At 41.6% G+C, this 21,234-nt stretch overlaps 1 protein-coding gene across 8 annotated transcripts in view; it reads right to left on the bottom strand.

Moving 5' to 3' along the window:
* Positions 1–3,085: 3,085 nt before the first annotated feature.
* Positions 3,086–21,234, bottom strand: part of SNX15 (sorting nexin 15) — a 69,880-nt gene continuing 51,731 nt past the window's right edge. For all 8 annotated transcript variants that reach the window (XM_033955492.1, XM_033955490.1, XM_033955491.1 and 5 more), the window contains 2 exons: positions 6,347–6,649; positions 3,086–6,077 (listed from right to left, as the gene is read on the bottom strand). In XM_033955492.1, coding sequence (XP_033811383.1) covers positions 5,938–6,077; positions 6,347–6,649 — 443 coding nt within the window. In that variant the 3' untranslated portion in view covers positions 3,086–5,937. The remainder of the gene's footprint in view (positions 6,078–6,346; positions 6,650–21,234) is intronic.

A 21,234-nucleotide genomic window follows, 5' to 3' on the forward strand; every position in this document is an offset into this window, starting at 1 on the left:
GAATGAGAGGGCACTCGCTAAAGTTAGAAGGGAAAAGATTCCGTACAAACGTAAGGAAGTTCTTCACTCAGAGAGTGGTAGAAACCTGGAACTCTCTTCCGGAGGCTGTTATAGGGGAAAGCACCCTGCAGGGATTCAAGACAAGGTTGAATAAGTTTCTACTGGAACAGAACATACGCAAGTAAGGCTAGACTCAAATAGGGTACTGGCCTTTGACCTAAGGGCCACCGCGTGAGCAGACTGCTGGGCACGATGGACCACTGGTCTGACCCAGCAGCGGCAAATCTTATGTTCATCCTGGGGTCACTGAAAGTCACTTATTACATAAAGCTCAGTTTTTCTTAAAATTTGCTATTATTTTTGCTTAATGGAGCAAATTTCTTGGTATTATATCTATAATTTTTCTGTTTTCATATTCAGCAATGATACATTGATAGAAAGACATTTTGGGCTCCTTTTACAAAGGCGCACCAGCACCTTAACGCGCGTAATAGCACACGCTAAATTGCCACATGCGCTAGCCACTACCGCCTCCTTTTGAGCAGGCAGTAGATTTTTGGCTAGCGCACGCTAATCCGGTGCATGCGCTAAAACACTTAGCACACCTTCGTAAAAGGAGCCCTTTATGTAAAAAATCTAGCAGTATTTTATTAAATGAACCTTCAATATCTGCAGAAATTTAACATACTTTGCTAATAGCTAAACATGTACACTTTGGTGTAGTTATTTACCAATGACGTTCCAAACACTTCAGCATTCAATGTCTTCTTGAGATAGTCAAGACAAAGCCTATGATGCTGTTCAACTCCTTGCAACAAGGCCTCACACTGCACTGGGTCTGTGGTGATGCTGGTGGCAAAGTCAATTACCTGTTTAACACCTATTAGCTGAGTCATTATAACAGTCTACCAATGGCATTCCAAACGCTCAATAAGGACACAGCCAAGAAAGGTGTTAAACTGATAACTGACTTTTGGCTAGATCAGTGGTCTCAAACTCAAACCCTTTGCAGGGCCGCATTTTGGATTTGTAGGTACTTGGAGGGCCTCAGAAAAATTAGTTAATGTCTTATTAAAGAAATTATAATTTTGCATGAGGTAAAACTCTCTATAGTTTATAAATCTTTACTTTTGGCTAAGTCTTAATAATAATATTGTAATTTGTAGCTAAAGAGACATATAATCAAGAAACTGTTTTATTTTAATTCTGTGATTATGATAAACATACCAAAGGCCTCAAAATAGTACCTGGTGGGCCGCATGTGGCCCCTGGGCTGCAAGTTTGAGATCACTGGGCTAGATGCATTAAAGATACCGACTCGATCACTGTTGGCCGATTCTCCAGCAGCAAATGCAATTTATGAATTGCTCAGTCAGGATGCCCAATCCCTCCTGCCACGCAGAATGCCCCACACATGGCCTCCCTCTGCGCAAGGCACCCTAGAGCCTCTGCCCTCCTTGAACCCCCCAAAATGGCAAGAGGGATGTCCATTCCCTCCTGCCACCGGACATCCTCGCCCAACCTCCCCTGTACCTTTTTAATGCTCTCAGGCTCCTGCTTCAGCCGTCTGTCTAAATGACGAGCCTTCCCCTCCCTGGTGCATTATGTGATGCACAGGGATACTTGGGAGGGGCCTTAGGCGTCTGAGTCAATCAGGTCTTTGGCACTTCTCTATATCCAGGCTCCTCCCTCAGTATCCTGGATATAGATGGTGCCTAAGGCCTTATTGACTGAGATGCCTAAATCCCCATTCGTGCAAGCTCTGTCCTCATCTGCACAAGCCTCAAACACATTAAAATCATAAGTACTTTTGTGCAGTTAAGGCAGAGCTTAAAGGAATGGGACAGGGACAGTGACAAAACTCGCAGAGCGGGGAAATTGAATTCCTGCAGGGACAGGGAAAAATTTGTCTCCGTGTCGTTCTCTAAACTATAATACTAAGAAATTTGCTCCATTAAGCAAAAATAACAGCAAATTTTAAGAAAAATGGAGCTTTATGTAATCAATGGCTTTGAGCGACCCCAGGCTGGGCTATAATTTTTTTTTCTGATCAAGTACAAATTCATGGGAAAAACTTAAATTAGCAGTTTTCCCAACTTTAGGTTTTTCTGGACAACTCTACTATCCTTCTCTCTCCCTCATCCTTTCATCCAGTGCCTCTCCTCTTTCCCCATCCTTTCATCCAGCATCTCCACTCAATCTCTTTTCTATTCAGCGTCCCCTTTTTCTCTCATCCTTCCATTTCACATGCTCTCTTCCCCATCCAGTTTATTCCCTCCCCCTTTTTCTCTCCTCATCCTTCCATTTAACATGACTCCCCCTCCCATATATTCTTCCATTCAGTGTCTTCCTGTTCTCCCTACCCTTCCATTCAGCTGTTCCCACCCCCCCTTCTACCTTCCTGGGTTATCTCAGGTTCCTTCCTCCTTCTGCTTCTGATTTGCAATGGCAAGAAAAAGAAACACTTGTGGGTTTGCTTTGCTCAGGTGCACACTCTTGGCTGTGTGTGTCCTCTGCCCTGAACAGGAATTGACATCAGAGGGGGCAGAGGACCAGCATAGCTGACAGCGTGTGCCTGAGCAGAGCAGCCCCAAGTACATTTCTTGCCGTTATTACTGATGCACTGGAACTGCTTATTGTAGGGATGAGTTAACAGGCTGCTGTCCCAAAACCAGCCTGGAAGCCTGACAGAACCCTGGAAAAGAGGACATGTATGGTAACCCTACATTTGTACACATGTTCAGTCCCCCCCCCTCCTCTGCCAGCAGCAGGAAAAGCATTGCTTCTTGTGTCTGCCAGATGCTGTGAGATTATGGGGCCCAGCAGATAGATATTAAGCACTTTTCTCTTACCTGTGGGAAGCACTTGGCATAGGGGACAAAAAAAGAGATCAAAGTGTGGGTTCCCTAAGCTCACCAATGTCTCCCATTAAATATTATTAGTGTTTAAACCATGGCAGATCTAAAGAGACTTCAAAGGAAAACTCAGATTGAGATCATGGTCCTAGAAGTGAGGTTCATTCCTGTCATGGGATATGCACAATTAGTTCACTGTAAACAATAGTCCAAGTAAAAAGGCAAATGGATACATATCCTTATATATTTAGCTTATACTTTTTCAACAGTAGTTTAAGGCAAGTTATATTCAAGTATTTTCCTGTCCGTAGAGGGCTTACAGTCTAGCCTGTACCTGAGACAACAGAGGGTGAAGTAATTTACCTAAGGTCACAAGAAGCATCAGTGACAGTGGCAGTATTTGAACCTTGGTCTCCCAGCTTGATGCTCTAACCACTAGGTTACTCCTCTTACTGTAGGTACAGTATGTGCCTGAGGTATACTTGTACTGCATTTGTCAGTGCTTTATGTGATCTCTGGCTTGAAGCGCCTAATATGTGATCATTATGTATTAGTCTTACATTATAAGCCTCAATCAACAGCTTAAATATGCTGGCTTAGGAGTAAGGACCATTAGTATCATGGAATGTGAAAAATTAATCTATTTGGAGAGACTGCCCCCAGTAACCTTAATTCTAGTGCAAAAAGCATGAGTCTTGAACCAATGTTATTCTCCTCTACTTGCAAGTTGTGCTGAAGGCATCATTACATTTTTTCTCTCCCAGCTCCAACTCCTGCATCACTGGGCAGCGCTCTGATCTTACTAAAGCTCCCATTTCAAGATGTATTTGTATGCTATTTCTTCAGCATACTATATATCGGGGGGTGGAAACAACCACCAATTTCTTTGAGAGCACACTTTTGGGTCTTCGGTGCTAGCAGCAGGCTTATCTGTCCCACCCTAGACTCAAGGACTGCTTTGGTACATCCCACTGGTTTAAGACTCGTATGCCTTTCTACTAGAAAGTCTTACCTTGATAATCTTCTTTCTAGTAGAAAGGCATATTAATTCTTGAAGGCCTGCCCTGTTAATTTCATTTTGCCTGCTTATGTTCTCAGACAGGTATGTATTTCCAGCTGTTTGGTTTTCTCCTGCCAGACAGGTCAGAAGAGTGATGAGTTAACTCTCTATTGAAAAAAGGCAAGTGAGGCTATGAGAGCTACATAAGTGTTAGTGCTGGGTGCACTCTGGTAGGTGGCTTGTTTGTTTCCACCTTGTTTTATTGGCATTGATTGATTGATTGTATTTTAATCATTGCAAAAACAGAGCACAATCTGCTTGGGAAGTTTCCCCATATCCCGCCTTTTTTATTTCTCTTATAGTTTTCCCTGTATCCCACATTTTTTATTTCTCTTATAGTGATTGTCAACTGTTTTGGTACAAACTGATGAACTAGAGCACTGCCTGGTGATACGGGAGGTGGAGCTGAGAGCAAAAAAAAGTAGATGATGCCTTTACACAACTCATAATAAGAGAATAACCCACTGGTTCAAGACTCGTATCTTTCTACTAGAAAAAAGATTGAGATAAGAACCTAATCTTCCCTTAACAATCTACTGATGCTATTTACAATTAATTGATTGTGTGTCTAAATACTTTGAAAATGAGCCCATAAAGTACCATAGAAACCTAAGGTACTTTGTGTGTCTAAGTGCTTCGAAAATGAGCCCCTTTGTAATATAAAATTTTCAGGAATTGTAATTTAAAGTGGAGTTTTTTTCAGACTTATATAGCTTTGTGAGTTTGCATACTCTAGAAGGGAAAATATTTGTGAGGTCTTTTTCTCCTCAAAAAATTAAAAACAATAAACAATTTTTCTTGATCAGCTGTGAGCGAAAAATTATACTTTTAATGTTTGCTCAACTGATTATATGCAAAATTAAGGGCTCCTTTTACAAAGCTGCAGTAGAGGTTTCTACCATGGGCTTGCAAGGTAAATGCTCTGCTGTTCATAGGAATTCTATGAGCATCAGAGCATTTACTTCGCTGGCCAATGGTGGAAGCCTCTACCACAGCTTTGTAAAAACCAGCATAAGGTATTTAGAGGCTCTGCCCTCAGAGAATGTAATCTTGTATCTCCAAATAAAGTCAGGTCCTTGCAATACATACAAGAAAAGCTGTAGTTTAGCAGGATTTAAATATAAAGGCCCCCTTTTACTAAAGATTTTATATGATGAATGAAGTAAACTACCATCTGTTAAGAACTATAGCTTGACTAGCATTCATCTGAGGTTAAGATTTCCAAATATAAAACAACACTCTCTATATCTTTTCCATATTTGGCAGCAAAATGGTGGAACTCTCTTCCAATATAATTAAGACCTATCCCCTCTTATAAGAGTTTCCGTAAAGGCCTGAAGACCTATTTGTTTGCAAGATATCTCATTCAATCTGACAGATGAGCAGATCATCTGTGATTTTAATGTAAGATTCTAATTCCTGGTAATAGGCAGCTTCTTATTAACTTGGAAATTGCATTGAACTCCTATTGGGGTATATTAGTAATTCACAAATATTTATGTAATGTAATTAACAGGTACTAATTCCATTACCATGTGCTAAATGCTAAGAAGCCCATAGATATAAAATGGGCTTCTTAGCATTTAGCAGCCACTAATTCCATTAGCATGCTAAGTTTTTAGGAAAAAGGCCCCAAAGTTTTAGCAGAAAATGCCTGACAGTATAGGTGAGGATGGTGCTAATATCATTCCTGCTATCACTGCATCCAGAAATGCAGCCCTTGAGCTAAGAAAAGGTACAAGAAATAAACAGCTGTTTGGCAAATTTATGTCTGTGCAGTCGATTTTTGAATGCGAGTTCCTGCCTGCCTCAGTTCACTGATTTAAAAAGTCTTCTTTTATTTTATAGCACAGTCTAGGGTCTGGCAAAGAGAAAACAGAGTAGGAAAAACTGGGATGTGCTTTTTCTCATGGACTTCTTCCATCTGCAGCATCTAAGTATGTTTGTAGGTGGAAAAATAGGGGCAGGCCAGGTTGCTAAAATTCTGGAAGACAGTATTAGCCAACTTCAGTACTGTAGTGTTCAGTCCCCCTCTCCTGTGTTCTGGCATTGCTGTCGGGTCGCTGTGGCCTTCGGGTGCAACCGGATGAGCATTTCTGCATGCTGCAGATACTCTGCAGTTTTTCTCTTTACCACCTCCTGCCGGGTTGCATTCGAGTCTCCTGTGGAAGAAAAAATATGTTATTCAAAAGTGGTTATATGATTTCTGGTGAAGGCAGTGAATTGCATCTCAGTGTTTGGCTGGTACCCTTGACTTGCTGGGGATTTTTCTTAGGATCAGATTAGTGTTAACCATCAAACCTTCCTTTTGAGGATGAGCATGCTGTGGGGCTCTAGAATTACACTTCAAGTGAAAGGAGGGGGAGAGGCTCCTGTCTTTCTATTAGTTCATAGCTGAACACAGGGATTATATTTTAAGTAAACTCCTTACCCTGAATACCCTTCAGCAAAACGTCCACCCCATCTTTATAACTCTGCACAGCTCCCTCATAGTCTGCTGTTGCCTCTTTTTCCAGGGCTTGCTTGATCTGTTTGGTGGCTAACACGAGGTAGTCATCGGGGCTTGAAGATACTTCTGTCAACTTTGCACAGGCCTCAGTGGGAGGGACCAGAAGGCTACAGGGAGAGTCCTGGATGATAGACAGCTCTGGGTCAGGGAGTTTGTCCTTGTTAAAGGGCTCCACGATGAGGGACCCTAGCTCTTCTTCATGAGAGAGGTTGCAAGGTTCTCTGTCTGTAAACAAGAGGAGTAATGAGGTAAGAAGACCTGGATTCTGTTTCCAGCTCAGTGCTTCAGAGTAACCTGGCTTCTATTCCCATCTTAGGCTCCTGCTTCTTGGACTGAAAAAATGCCCAGGCTTAGTTAGATTTTTTTTTTTATCAGCCAGATCCCATTCTGCCTAAGTAGGGTTGCCATATTTGTGAAGCCAAAAAAAAAAAAAAAAGAGGACACATGACCCCTCCCCCCTGGCCCCACCCCTTGTCCCTCACCTCCCCAAGGCAATTGCCTGCTATGTGAAGTCAGGGTCGTAGCAAGCTATAATTTCACCCCATGCAATTTGCACTCCATGGAACCCCCATCCTTTTCATGATATATCAGACTTTCAGGTGTTAGTCTATAAAATACTGAGTGGAGTGGACCAACCCTTGAGTTAACCATTTGGAAATATTAAACAGTCCTCCAGATGTAACAGATCCGAAGCATCAGGGGCAATTGCAAACACTAACCAAACAGAAGGCTCTGTGGGCTTTATTTCAAAGCCTAGCCAGGGAAACTAGCTCTCTTTCCTGACCATAGTCAGTTTCTGTACCTCTCCCTCCCAACCTTCTAAAAACATTCAGCCAAATGGTCACATATAGCAAACAGCCCCAGATGTCTAAGCAACACATGCAGAGTATGTTAAAGATTGTCCAAACCACTACTTCCCCCCAAATCTTCTATTATATTAAATCCATAGCATCCATTCCATTTGAGTTTATTTCTTAAGGACCTGGCAGCCAATCCAAAGCCTTTTCTCTTTCCCAGGGAACAGAAATTGGGAGGAACTTCCTGGTACACATCCTCCTTTCGGTTGCCCCTAATCTTAGGCCAGACAGCATATTTTATTTTGTCCTAACTTTAGGCTTAGGCAGCAGAACACTGGTGCACCTGCACTGTCAGTGCAGTAAGTGGATCCTGGGTCCCGGCTAATGTCTCAAATCTTTCCTCCTCTCCTCGGCGGCTGCCAGTTACATGCAGTGCAAAATGCTAGAGAAGAAAGAGGGTTCCTTTTGCTTGCCGCATAGCACACACCAGAAGATCAGGTAACTGGCGTGACCTGAACTGACCTCTACTGGCACATGCTTTGCATCTGTGATAACCAGCGCCACTGACTGCTGCAGCATCAGATCTGGAACTCCGAGTCCAGCTGACAGTGATATACTTAGTATATTTGACACCCGGGGCTAATCATTTTTTAACACTCTCTATATAAAAATATATTTTTACTAATAATCCATGAGTCACACCTAGGAAAAGACAGCATCTTAACCACCACAATGAGCACTAGAACATCAATACACCAATTGTAAAACTAAATAAGCCAGATTAGCATAGATCGATCCTGCACAGTCAATGCCAACAGAAAATCATGGGGGTTTTTTTCGCACACATACAACACAGATATACTGAGTGAGAATGTAAGTAATCACAAGCTAAAAATAGAATATATAGACAACCATAAAATTGCATCCTATGAAGCCAGATTCTGCACCGATTACAGCACCACATAAATAGTGATGCATGTCCTCTAGTGCTGTGCAAAATAAAAAGACAGCAGCTGTAAATTTGAAAAGACTGACAAATACCAATCACCACATAGAAATAAAACAAAAATGGAAAATAAAATACCATGTTATTGGACAAATCAATTTTTCAATTAGCTTTCAGAGGCCAAAATCTCCTTCCTTGGGTCAGTACCATATACTGCTGTTACAGCATCCTTTCCTGATGTGAGGAAGGGGATTTGGGGCTAGATTCACTAAGCAAACCGATCATGTACTGATCAGTTTGTGACCCGATTTCCCTCCGATCCGATTCACTAACCTCTGTCCCACTCATCCTCTGATCCATGTATGCAAATGAGGGGGAAAGGCATTCAAATGTAGGCAGGCAGTGATTCACTAAACAAAATGAGGGACACCGACTGGGCTGACTGATCCAAAAATAAGCGACTGCTGAGGACAAGTCACTCAGGTCCTTTCTGACTGCCCTGCCTTATGCTGCCCTGCTCTCTGCCCCGATCTCCTGCTCTCAGCTCCTGACTTTCCAGCTCTGTCTCGCCGCCCTGCTCAGCCCCGACTCGCCTGCCCTTCCCCGCAGTTCGAGCCTGTGGTTTTAACCCGCGGGTTTAAAGCGGGTTAAAACGACGGGCTCGTGAAGTAGAAAAAAACAGTCAGCTAAATAAAGTAAAAAAAGCTCTGCCGGCACAAAGGGCCAGCGCATGCGCAGACTATCTACAGTCAAGGAAGATGGTCTATGCATGCTCAAGGATCGCTCTCCAGCGATCCGTGCGGTTGGTGGGGACGAGCCAATGATCGTCCCCATTTGCATGCATGGCCTTTAGTGAATTCGTTGGCTTGCCTGCAATCGTCCACGGATCGGGCACAGAGGCAGGTTAGTGAATCTAGCCCTTGGTCCCTTAAAGCTAATCAAAAATGTATTGAAATTAGTCTAATAAAAAGATCACCTTGTTTCTATTTCAAATTATAAACATTTATTAACACAGCTACTTTATCCTCAAGCAAAAAAAAAACCAACACAACTTTTTATCTATCTTGGTTGTCTATGGGTTTCTGCTTTCCTCATCTCTTCACTCTCTCATTTCCAATGTCTGCCCTCTTTGTGTCCCTTCCATATGGCTTGGCCCTCTTCCCATTTCATCCAGCCTGAACCCCATCTGTCCCCGTCAGTCACCATTCTATCTCACCTCTTTTCCAGAATCTTCATTGTGTTGCTGACCTTATCCTCCCTGTTCACCATCTGCTCTCTCACTGTCCCCCCTTTTCTTCAGCATTGCTTTTCTGTGTCTCTATTTCACCTCCCCCTTTTCAGCATTGCTCCCTCTCTGTGTCCCTATCTCCTCTCCCCCTTTTTAATATTGCCCCATCTGTATCCCATCAACCCTCCATTTCAGAAGAGGTGGAATTATTGTATTTTTTAAAGACAGAATTGGGATTTAAATTGTCTACTGCAGGTATAGATACAGGTTTAGAATATGTGGTGCTGACTAATTCAAACTTATGCTCTGATATGTCCACATTGTTCGAAATGCTCTTGAATCTCCCAGTGGACATGGATAATCTATGTATGCTGGGAGATTTTAACATTCCTATCAATCCTGCTGATGGTAACTGGTGCCAATATGATAATTTTATAGACTTGGTTGAAGCATTCTCTTTATCTCAAATTATTGATGAGATTACTCATGTGGGAGGGCATATTTTAGATTTGGTATTTCTAGCTAAGAAATAAAGAAGCAGTCTAGTTGATGTTCCACAGGTTACTACTATGTTATGGACGGATCACTATTTAATTGAGTTTTCTTTTGAATTGGTATATCCTTTTTATGCTAAGGAAGAACACATTGAGAAATTTATTCGACCGCAATTTGAAATTGAAACTTTATTGATGTCCATTGGAAATGATTTTGCGCAACTTGATTTTGAGGGAGACCTTGAATGTTTAATTACTGATTGGTATAGTGCTTTGGACAAAGTTGCACCACTGAAAAAAATTGTAATAAAGCAAAATTCGAAGTCATCATATTGGAGATCTGAAGTAGTGAAAGGTTTGCGAAGGGAGTTGAGGAAATTTGACCGTATTTGGAGGAAAACAAATTATATTGATGATTGTGATTACTACCAATTCCGGTTAACAGAATACTGTGCCTTCTGTGAAGTTAACAAGATAGGTATTTCAGTGAAAAGATAAAAAATGCGATTAATCATCCAAAAGAACTGTTTGAAACAGTACAGTTTTGTATAGAAGGCTTAGGTGGAACTAGAGAAAATTCGCCAGAAGCCATGGAATACTTAAACTTTATGATTAAAAAGATGGAAGGGTTGTATGGGAAGATCCAGGGCACGGAAGATTTTGCCGAGTTATTAGATTCAAAAACGACTGATAAATGGATTCGTTTTTGAGAAGTTAGTGAGGAAATAATTACAAAAATTGTACAATCTTTGCATCCTGCAAGAACTGTGGATGATCCTTGTTCACTTTCTATTGTTCAAAAATTAGGGAACAGAATTCTACCTTCTTTAGTAATTATTGTTAATAGATCTCTGCAGGGCTATATGCCAAGGTCGTTGAAACAGCTATTGTTAAGCCAAAATTTATAAAAATGCATTTGGTAATACAGAATTAGCAAATTTCAGGCCTACTGTTCCTAGGAAAGATCATAGAAAAGGCTTTTTTGGAACAACTAGAGGAATTTGTTGAGAGAGAAAAAATCCTTGATTGTTATCAATTTGGATTCCGTACAGGACATAGTTTTGAGACACTACTGGTGACTACTGTTGATCAACTGAAAAGATGGATGGATCAAAATAATACCATTTGTTTCATTTCACTGGATGTGTCTTCAGCCTTTGACACAGTGGACAGCCATATCCTGCTGTAGACTTTGAAAGATATGGGTGTGGGAGGGACTGTGTTACAATGAATTACATCTTACTTTCAAGACCGTATGTTTAAGGTGCATAATAGTGGTAAATTATCCAATAGTAAGCCAATGAACAGAGGCATACCACAGGGCTCAGCCCTTAGAGCATTACTCTTTAATTTCTACATGTCATCATTAGGTGAGAGCCTTCGGAAAATAGAGGTAGCATATGCTGATGACATCCCATTTTTCTTTCCAATGCAAGACTGGAGAGGTGAGTTGAATGAATGATTGGCTGGATGTATGAAAATTGTGAACGAGTGGACAGTGAAGCATAAATTGGTTTTGAATCTCACTAAATCAGAAATTATGTTGATTGGGAGAAAGGATGATTCACACTGGTCTAGAGAGATTGAGGTTTGTGACCAGATCTTATCGATATAACAAAAGTTGAAAATTCTAGGAGTCTGGCTGGATTCTACACTCAGCATGAAGGATCAAGTTTTGTCTGTAGTTAAATCTGCTTTTCTCCAGTTACGACTGCTAAGTCGTTTAAAATCGATGTCGACATATGATTTCCGAATAGTGTACAGACGATAGTCTTATCAAAACTGGACTATTGCAATGCCCTTTATTTAGGGATTACAACAATACAGTGTAAAGCATTTCAAATGATTCAAAATGCTGCTGCATGGTTGTGGTGTTAGAAAGTTTGAACACATAACACTTTAGTTGAGGAAACTCCACTGGTTACCTGCATGCTTACATATTATTTTCAAGACATTAGTACTGGTATTCAAAGTCATTTATCATGGGATTCCTTGGTATTTATCACAAACTATGGCAATCTATCGACCGCTTAGAACTCTGTGGTCTGACGGTATGATACGATTGTCGTTGATGGACTTCTCAAAAATGCATTATGAGAATACAAGACCTTCTGCTATTTCCATCATAGGAGTAACTCTGTGGAACAAATTAACTGGACCGCAAAAAGCTCTGTCTGATATTCAGAAGTTTAAGAAAATGCTCAAGACTACACTTCTGATTTTTGGATTAATATATTATGGCGAGCTGTGAACTAAGGCCCGGATTCTGTGGGCGTCCTATACAGAACCGGGCCTATACCTGCCCAAAGTTAACCTGATTCTGTAACCGATGTCCATGTTGAAGACGCCAGTTACAGAATCAGGTTTAACATACCCAACTCCCCTCCTCGGACCCCCCCAACGGCCCCCCCCCCCGAAGATCGCTGGCAAGAGGGTGCCCAACTCCTCCTGCTGGACCCCCCAACACCCCCAACACCGGCAGGAAGGTGCTCAACCCTTCCTGCCAACAGAACCCACCACCCCCCAACGATCACGGCAGGAGGGTACCCAACCACTCCTGCCGGCCCCCCCCCCCCAACAACCCCCCCCCGGAACCCCCCATGGTCTTACTTTCAAGTTGGACCGGACGGCTCCACGCACATCTGGCCAGCAAGCCCGCCTCCGTCCAAATGAGGCGGGCCCGCCCCTCCCCTCCCCGCCCCTCCCCTGCCCAACCCACAGGATCCTAGGGCCTGATTGTCTGCCCAATCATACATGCTCCATAAATTAATTTAGTTTAAATGGTCCTTTTTCTTACATATTTCTGGGCCAGAAACCCAGAGCCCTGCCCAGTAGTGTGCTTAGGTTCCATCTACTGGAGTCTCCATCAAAGCTCACTCCAGCCCATCTTAACCATCCCAGCCATCGAAACCCTCCCCATAAGAATGTTAAACCAAAAAGATGCGTCTTAGCCATTGATCTGAATTTTATAAAGGATAATTCAGAACGAATCAAAAGTGGGAGAGAATTCCACAGGAAAGGAACTGCTGCTACAAAAAAAGCAGACTTTTGCGTAGATGCCAAATGTATCAAATGAACTGCAGGCAAAGCCAATTGGTGAGTAGTCGATGAACATACAGTATGAGAAGGCTTATAGGGCATTAATAATTTTCCTAAGTAGTCTGGTTGATCGGATTGTAATTCTTTATATGCAAGCATTAAAGCCTTATACATAAGGCAAAATTTAACCAGAAGCCAATGGTATGCCTTTAAAAAAGGAGAAATGTGATCGTATCTCTGAGCATTGATGAGGATTCTGATAGCAGTATTTTATATAGTTTGCAGTTACTAATAGACACCGATGGTAATCCGATATAAGCAATGCTGCAATAGTCGAGTTTGGAAGTTACTAAGACATAAATGAGAGACTCATAGCTCGATGTATCAATGTAAGTAAAGAGAAAAACAAGATTTCACAACAGACTGTATTTGTTTTACTTCTATTGTTAATTTGTAAAGTGGTGATTGTTATGTATCAGTTTTTTCAAATTTACATCTACTGGCTTTATATTTTGTACAGTATTAGGGGACATGTATCACTGTTTCTATGGTGTTATGGTGTTGCATTGCATGCAGAGTCTTCTGGTTTCTTGGCAATTCAGTTTAACTTTTGTCTATATATTTCTAGTTTTTAGTTTGTGATTATTCCATATTGGGCAAGGGTGTATCTCTGTTCTGTGAGTATGAAAAGGACATGGTTTCTGTTGATATTGACTGTACAGGATCAATTGACTGTGCAGGATCTGGCTTGTTTAGTTTTACAATGTATGTGTTGGTGTTCTAGTGCTCACTGCAGTGTTTAAGATGCTGCCTTTTGCTAGTTACACTCTTGTTGTGTGACATGTGGATTGTTGCTAAAAATCATATTTTTCATATAGATGAGGGGGTGTCAAAAAATATATATGCTAGGTACGCCACTAACTTAAACCACTCTAATACCTCCCCAGATATTCCAAAATACTTCAACCAATTTATGAGAAGAGAATGGCTAACAAGATCAAAGGTTGCCAAAAGATCCAAAGATACTAATACCGTGTTACCCCGAAAACAAGACCTATCCTGAAAATAAGCCCTAGCATCATCAGTAACGCGGCAGAGTGAAATCCCCGACGGACAAGGCCGAAGCAGCTTGATTAGAGTGCTGCCGGCCCAACGCTGCTTTCGATGAAGGTAGGGTTCACTTGCAATCAGCGGGGAGGGAAGGATGGAGGGTCAGCAGGGGTTCAGCTGCACAGTGGGGGCAGATGGGTGCTCAAGGGATGGGAAGGAGTGAAGGATAGATAGAAGCTAGGCAAGGGATGGGAGGGTGAGAAGGATAGAAGCTGGGCAAGGGTTATGCTGCACAAGGGATGGGAGGGAGGGAAGGATAGAAGCTGGGCAAACTTCTGCTTTACAGGGGAGAAGGAGGGGAGGAAAGATGCTGCACATGTGGGGGAGAGAAAGAAAAGATGAAGAATTGGGGTGAAGGAGAGGAAGGGAGAGATGATCATGGGCATTCCTCAAAAATAAGACCTAATGCGTTTTTTTGGCCCAAAGTAATATGACAGTCTTATTTTCAGGGAAACACGTTAGTACCGCCTTACTCTGATCAAAAGCTGTATAGAAGTAACATAGCAGATGAAGACCCAAATGGTCCATCCAGTCTGCCCAACCTGATTCAATTTAAATTTTTTAAATTTTTTCTTCTTAACTATTTCTGGGCAAGAATCCAAAGCTCTACCTGGTACTGTGCTTGGGTTCCAACTGCTGAAATCTCCGTTAAAACCTACTCCAGCCCATCTAAACCCTCCCAGCCATTGAAGCCCTCTCCAGCCCATCCTCCCCCAAATGGCCATATACAGACACAGACCGTGCAAGTCTGCCCAGTACTGGCCTTAGTTCAATATTTAATATTATTTTCTGATTCTAGATCCTCTGTGTTCATCCCACGCTTCTTTGAACTCAGTCACCGTTTTCCTCTCCACCATCTCTCTCGGGAGCGCATTCCAGACATCCATCACCCTCTCCGTAAAGTAGAACTTCCTAACATTGCTCTTGAATCTACCACCCCTCAACCTCAAATTATGTCCTTTGGTTTTACCATTTTCCTTTCTCTGGAAAGATTTTGTTCTACGTTAATAGCCCTAATCATGCAATTCGACATGAGCTCCGCATTCGACCTGGTAGACCACGACAAAATGATACAATGCTTAGACGCCATCGGTATCAGAGCTGAGGTACTGAACTGGTTTCGTGGCTTCCTCACATCTCGATCCTACCAGGTGCGCTTTAACAACGATCACTCCGACACCTGGAGCAACTCATCCGGAGTACCACAAGGATCACCGCTTTCCCCACTGCTTTTCAATATCTACATGTCCTCATTAGGGGTGAAACTAACCCAACTAGGAATAAAACTATTCAGCTATGCAGATGACTTCACGATCATCGTCCCATTCGCCAACTCTATCTCAGAAACCATTCCCAAGGCATCTGATGCCATAAATGAAATGGAACAATGAATGACAGATTTCAAGCTCAAACCAAACCCAGAAAAAACAAAATTCTTCACTGCCTCCCCTCACCCGCTTGACAATACTTCCCCATTATACATCAATAAACTCAACTACCCTATACAGCCCACCATGAAGATATTAGGCATAACTCTAAACCAATGCCTAACAATGAAGGAACAAGTGGATTCCCTATTCAGAAAGGGTTTTCTTACTCTCTGGAAGCTCAGAACCATTAAATCATACTTCAATATGTCAACATTCAGAATCCTAGTGCAATCTCTCATACTGAGTCAACTTGACTATTGCAACATCGCCTATCTAGCAATCTCAGCAAAGAATATGAGAAGTCTCCAAATAAGTCTGACTGTGGCATTTTGCATTATCTTCGGGCTGAAGAAATTCAACCATGTGACACCCTACTATCGGCAACTGCACTGGCTACCAATGGAAGCCCAAGTAAGGTTTAAATTTGCCTGCCTCTGCTACAAAGTACTATACGGCCTTACCCCCAAGTACATAACGGACCTTTTCTCATTTTCTAATAACAAACTCAAGAGAAACACAAACTCAAAACTCATTTCCCCTCCAGTCAGAGGCTGCAAAATGAAAAAACACCATGAATATCTTCTCTCTCACCAAGCAGCCCTATGGGGCAAAGACCTAGACCAACTACTCTCGCCCACTACTTACGGAAAATTTAGAAAACGCCTAAAAACATATCTGTTCCAGAAATACCTAAACAATTGACCCGATCTCCCCCCTCTCCCCCTCCATAATCCACCTAAATTTACTGCACTGTTATAAATATAATATGTTATCTTCATCTTGCCGTAATTTTACGTTGCCATTTATTCCAAACAGGTCCTGTCGGAAATTACCTACCAAAATGTATATCTTATATTTTGCTCAGCAAATTGCATTTCTGTACTATCGCCTCTTAAGGTCTCTGCTCTCTGTATTTCCTCTGTATATCTGCATATTGTATTTCACGGTATATCCAGCTCTCTTGTATGTCGCTGTGTATCCAGCTCTCCTTACTGTAAACCGCCTAGAAGTCGCAAGATTGTGGCGGTATAGAAGAATAAAGTTATTATTATTATTAATACCTTTCAAGTATTTGAACATCTGAATCATATCTCCCCTGTCCCTCCTTTCCTCTAGGGTATACATATTCAGGGCTTCCAGTCTCTCCTCATACGTCTTCTGGCGCAAGCCTCCTATCATTTTCGTCACCCTCCTCTGGATAGCTTCAAGTCTTCTTACGTCCTTCACCAGATACGGTCTCCAAAACTGAACACAATACTCCAAGTTACCAATGACCTGTACAGGGGCATCAACACCTTCTTCCTTCTACTGGCTACGCCTCTCTTTATACAGCCCAGCATCCTTCTGGCAGCAGCCACCGCCTTGTCACACTGTTTTTTTGCCATTAAGCAAAGATGCTAAAATTGTTTCAGTAGAATTAAATCTTCTGAAGCCAGATTGTGATGGATGCAGCATGAAAGAGGATTCTGTGTGTTGTGAAAGTTGAGAAAATACAATATTTTCTAGAACCTTAGAAACAAAAGGAAGATTAGAGACTGGCTGAAAATTAGAAACTTGTGACGAGACTAATGTAGGATTTTTCAGAATAGGATAAACAACTTTTTTCCATTCTGGTGAAACTATTGCAAACTATTGCAAACTATTGATAATCATATTTAATAGCAATGGAGACAAACCATGCTTATGTTCAAGGATCCATGATGAAGGGAGAGGTCAAATAAGCAGGTCGTCATCTTCATCAAATTCAGTGTCTGTTCTAAGGTAGCAAGAGAAGGGAGTATAAATTTTGACCAGGTAGATGAAATGTCAAACAAGAAATTCTCAGATATTGAACTATCATCTTTCCTCGAAGACTGAAATGGTGGTGAACAAGGGAAAATTCCTCTCAATGGTGAGATTTTTGTTGTAAAATAATCTGCTAAATTTTGAGCTGATAAAGTAGAATCAGAAGAGAGAAGATTTAGGATTAAATAATTTGTTCAAAATCGCAAAACAGCTTCTTAGGATGATTGGAAGCACACTTAATCTGAGCATCTAACAGCTTTTAAGAGAGCACGATAATGAGAATATAACTGGAAATTCTGAAGATCGAATGCAGTTCGAGACCTACGCCATTTACGTGCCAACACTCGTAGATGCCATTTAAAGGATCAACAATCTATATTGTGTGAAAACAATTTTTATTGAACAGAAAGATAAAAGAATAAATACAGCAAAAGATATAGTATTTGTTCAAAATACAATTGTAAAGCCCCCTATACAACTCCCCTCCCCCCCCAAACAATAACGGTAACAAGGAAAATTACAGTAAGTAACAGGAAAGGCAAAGAGAGAGCAAATATCCCACAGCGGCCAATCAGGAAGGTCCCAAACAGTATCCAAAAGAAAATCGACAATTATATTAAACCATGTTTTTTTTCCCACAAATTCAAATAGAATCTCTTGAGAGGTATCTTTTCCGCTATCACTGATTCTAGAGAATGATTCCATGATTGTGCCTGTGATTCCAGAGAAAGTGATAAGAAATCAGTAGGAAATTTAGTAAATAGCAGGGACAATGAAGTAGAATTGTAAAAATGAAAATCACGCTTAAGAATAGAACCTGAGGAATCACTAATACAAGAAATAGATTGAGAGAGAGAAAACTGTATAAGTGAGTAATCTGACCATGGAACTAAAGAAATAACAGGAGGCGTGATTGTCCTTGAATCTGAGAATTGTGTAAGAACGAGGTCAAGAATGTGAACTGCTGCATGAGTCGCTGTAGAAACATGTTGAGATTAACCTAATTCTTCTATAAGAGAGAAGACACGAAAATCAAAGAATTGTTGAGGTTTATCAAAACAAATATTGAAATCACCAAGAATCAACAAATTTGAGTATTTCAATGATAAATCCAAAAGAAATGTTAGAAATGAATCCTGAATTGAAACAAATGGAGCTGGGGGGTAAATAAATTAGTAATACATGCAAAGATGCAGTGGGAAACCAAAATAACATACCTTCTGTACAAGAAGGAGGTGAACTACAGCTACATCTGACGAAAAAAATATTGGCAGCATCTTTCCACCCTCCCTCCACCCCGGCCCAGCATGGTATAACATCTTTTCTTTCCTGCCCCTCTCTATTCTTCTCCCTCCTCAACCACGAGTTCTGTATCTGGCCCTCTCCCTTCAATCTGCACCCCCTTCCCCTTCCCCACAGCCCTCTTAGGCGACTCAGCAGCAGCGGCAATTAAAGATAAAGCTGTTGGCGTTGAGGTCTTCCCTCTGAGAGTCCCGCCTATTCAGAAACAGAAAGTTGAAACAAAACTAGATGGGACTTGCAGAGGGAAAGCCCCAACGCCATAAGCATGTCTTAATTGACATTGCTGCAGTCTCTCCAAAGAGGGCCATGGGGAAGGGGGTGTTGGTGCAGGTGGAAGGGAAAGGGCCAGATGTGAAGGTTGCCGGAAGAGGAAAGAGTTCCGGAATACAATGCTGACCCCGACTGGGATGATATCTTTTTCATGCTGCTGCTGTGTCCCCTAAAATGACAAAAACAGACTAAAGAAGCAAATTGAAAAAGCTGCCTGGACACCTGACGGAGCCCTCAGAAAGAGCACATGTCCAGGGAAACCTGGACATCTGGTAACCCTAGCCTAAAGGGTCTATTTTAGCCTAATTTTTAAATAATGTTTTTTTGTAAATTGCTTAGGATTGGTAAACAGCATATCAAACCATAATAAACTTGAAAATTACAACAGGAAAAAGAACAATTGCAGTTCACATAAATGTCAGTAAGATTTTATGGGTGATATATAATGATGTAACCTCTAATTACAAATTTGAAGATGTATAAACTTTTAGGCTGTAACTTCAGAATGTGCTTCCCGGGTGGTTTATTAATGTACCAATAGAAAATCTTGCATTGCATTCTATATCAGCTCTTGTTGAAATTGATGTGCTGCATTCATCATTGATCAACTTTTTTAGTTTAATATAGTGCTTCATATAAAACTTCTTATGCATACAATAATTTCAATCTTTTTATCAATATATTTGATTATTTCAAACTTTTGATCACTTTGAAAAGTTATGTGGCACTTTATCTGAGTGCTGTCTGAATGTCAGCTGGGGACATTCTTACAACATGTTTTGCCTATATCGGCTGTATCAAGGATGACCCCTGTAACAAAAATCGATATTAAATATCCTAACATCTTGATGAGGCTTCACTATACATTTCTTCTTCTTGTTACCTAATTATGTTGCTCCGATTCATTCCCCAGTAGTTTTCTTTCTACTAAAGATGGCTGCGATGTCTTTGGCAGCTTTATATAGAACTTTATTTACAACACTCTTGACACTCTGGCTCTCTTTAAAGGAATACAGGTAACTAAAATTTCTTCCTATTTAAAAGATACTTCCCATTAGAAAATGACATGGTGAAGGATTCCGGTGGCGAACTGAAACAACCCATGGTTAGCCCGCAAAAATGGGAAACAATGTAGCCAATTTACAGCGGGAACGGGAACAAGGTCTTCTACCGCCCCTCTAGAGCGGTAGACGATTTTGTTCCTGTGGCAAAAAATTGCACCAGGGTCAGCGCAGCAACATAACCTCGGCTCAGCATCTACTCCCCAGTTCCCCTCATGCCTACCTTACCCAATTGAGCCACCGTGTCACGCAGAAAAGTCTTGATAAGCAAGTTTCAAGTTTATTAGGATTTTATGTTTAAATCTGTTTATTAATTTTTGAACACAGCAAGGAAACAAACATATTAGAAACAGTGCACAGGAACAATCATCTCTCATGCCCACCCCCCCTACCCCCCTCCCACCCACCCATGGGAACAGTCAATGCCTCAGCTAACTTTCAAAGAATTAATTAAGTAACCTGCTACGTACAGCGGGTTGTAACGTAGAACAAAATGGCAACCAGCAGGTAATGTAAGAGGAACCTGCTTTGGTGTCCATATTAGAGATAGCCAAGCGTTCAAATCCTGCCAACTGAATCAATTGAGTCCTCCAATGGGATACAGTCGGAGTGTTAGAGGACAACCAGCATTGTAGAATTGTCTTGATGCCCAGAACTACAGCTTTCCGAGCAAATGCTGCCATACCCGGACGGACCGGGTGCAAGGACAGCTTCAGTGTGAAGAGGAAAGTGTCAGTAGGAGTCCAAGTGCAATTCCAAAAAGATGCAAGGTGGTGACATACACGTGTCCAAAAAGCCCGTATACCCGGACAAAGCCAGAACATATGACCCAGAGATGCTCTAGGCGTTCCACACTTAGGACATTGATCAGTAGTGCAAAGACGAGCACGATAGGCTCTAATTGGAGCAAAATATGTCCGGATCAGGAATTTGTAGTAACGTTCTCTTTCAGCTACAGACACCAAGTATTTCGGTCCCAAGGCAACACTCCGCTTTAGCATATCAGCAGAAATAGAAATATGTAAGTCCTGAGTCCATTTAACAGCTAGTGCAGCATAGTCCAATTCACCAGCCAGGTCTTGCAGAGTACGATGATAAAATCTTAGGGGGATAGGCAATTGTGCAGTAAGACACAGAGCTTCTGAAAGTTGCTCTTGCACAGTCTCAGTCAGCGCAGATCCAGGAAGGGAATGGACATAGTGGTGTAGTTGAATGTAAGGGAACCAGTCACCAGCACCAAAGGCAGAAGATTCACATAACTGCTGAAAGGGCCGGATAGAACCATCAGTGTGTAATACATGGTATAAATAATAAAGACCCTTTCCAACCCATCGAGGATGTGACTCCA

Source organism: Geotrypetes seraphini, chromosome 8 (genome assembly GCF_902459505.1).
Source record: "Geotrypetes seraphini chromosome 8, aGeoSer1.1, whole genome shotgun sequence".
Classification (NCBI taxonomy): Eukaryota; Metazoa; Chordata; class Amphibia; order Gymnophiona; family Dermophiidae; genus Geotrypetes; species Geotrypetes seraphini.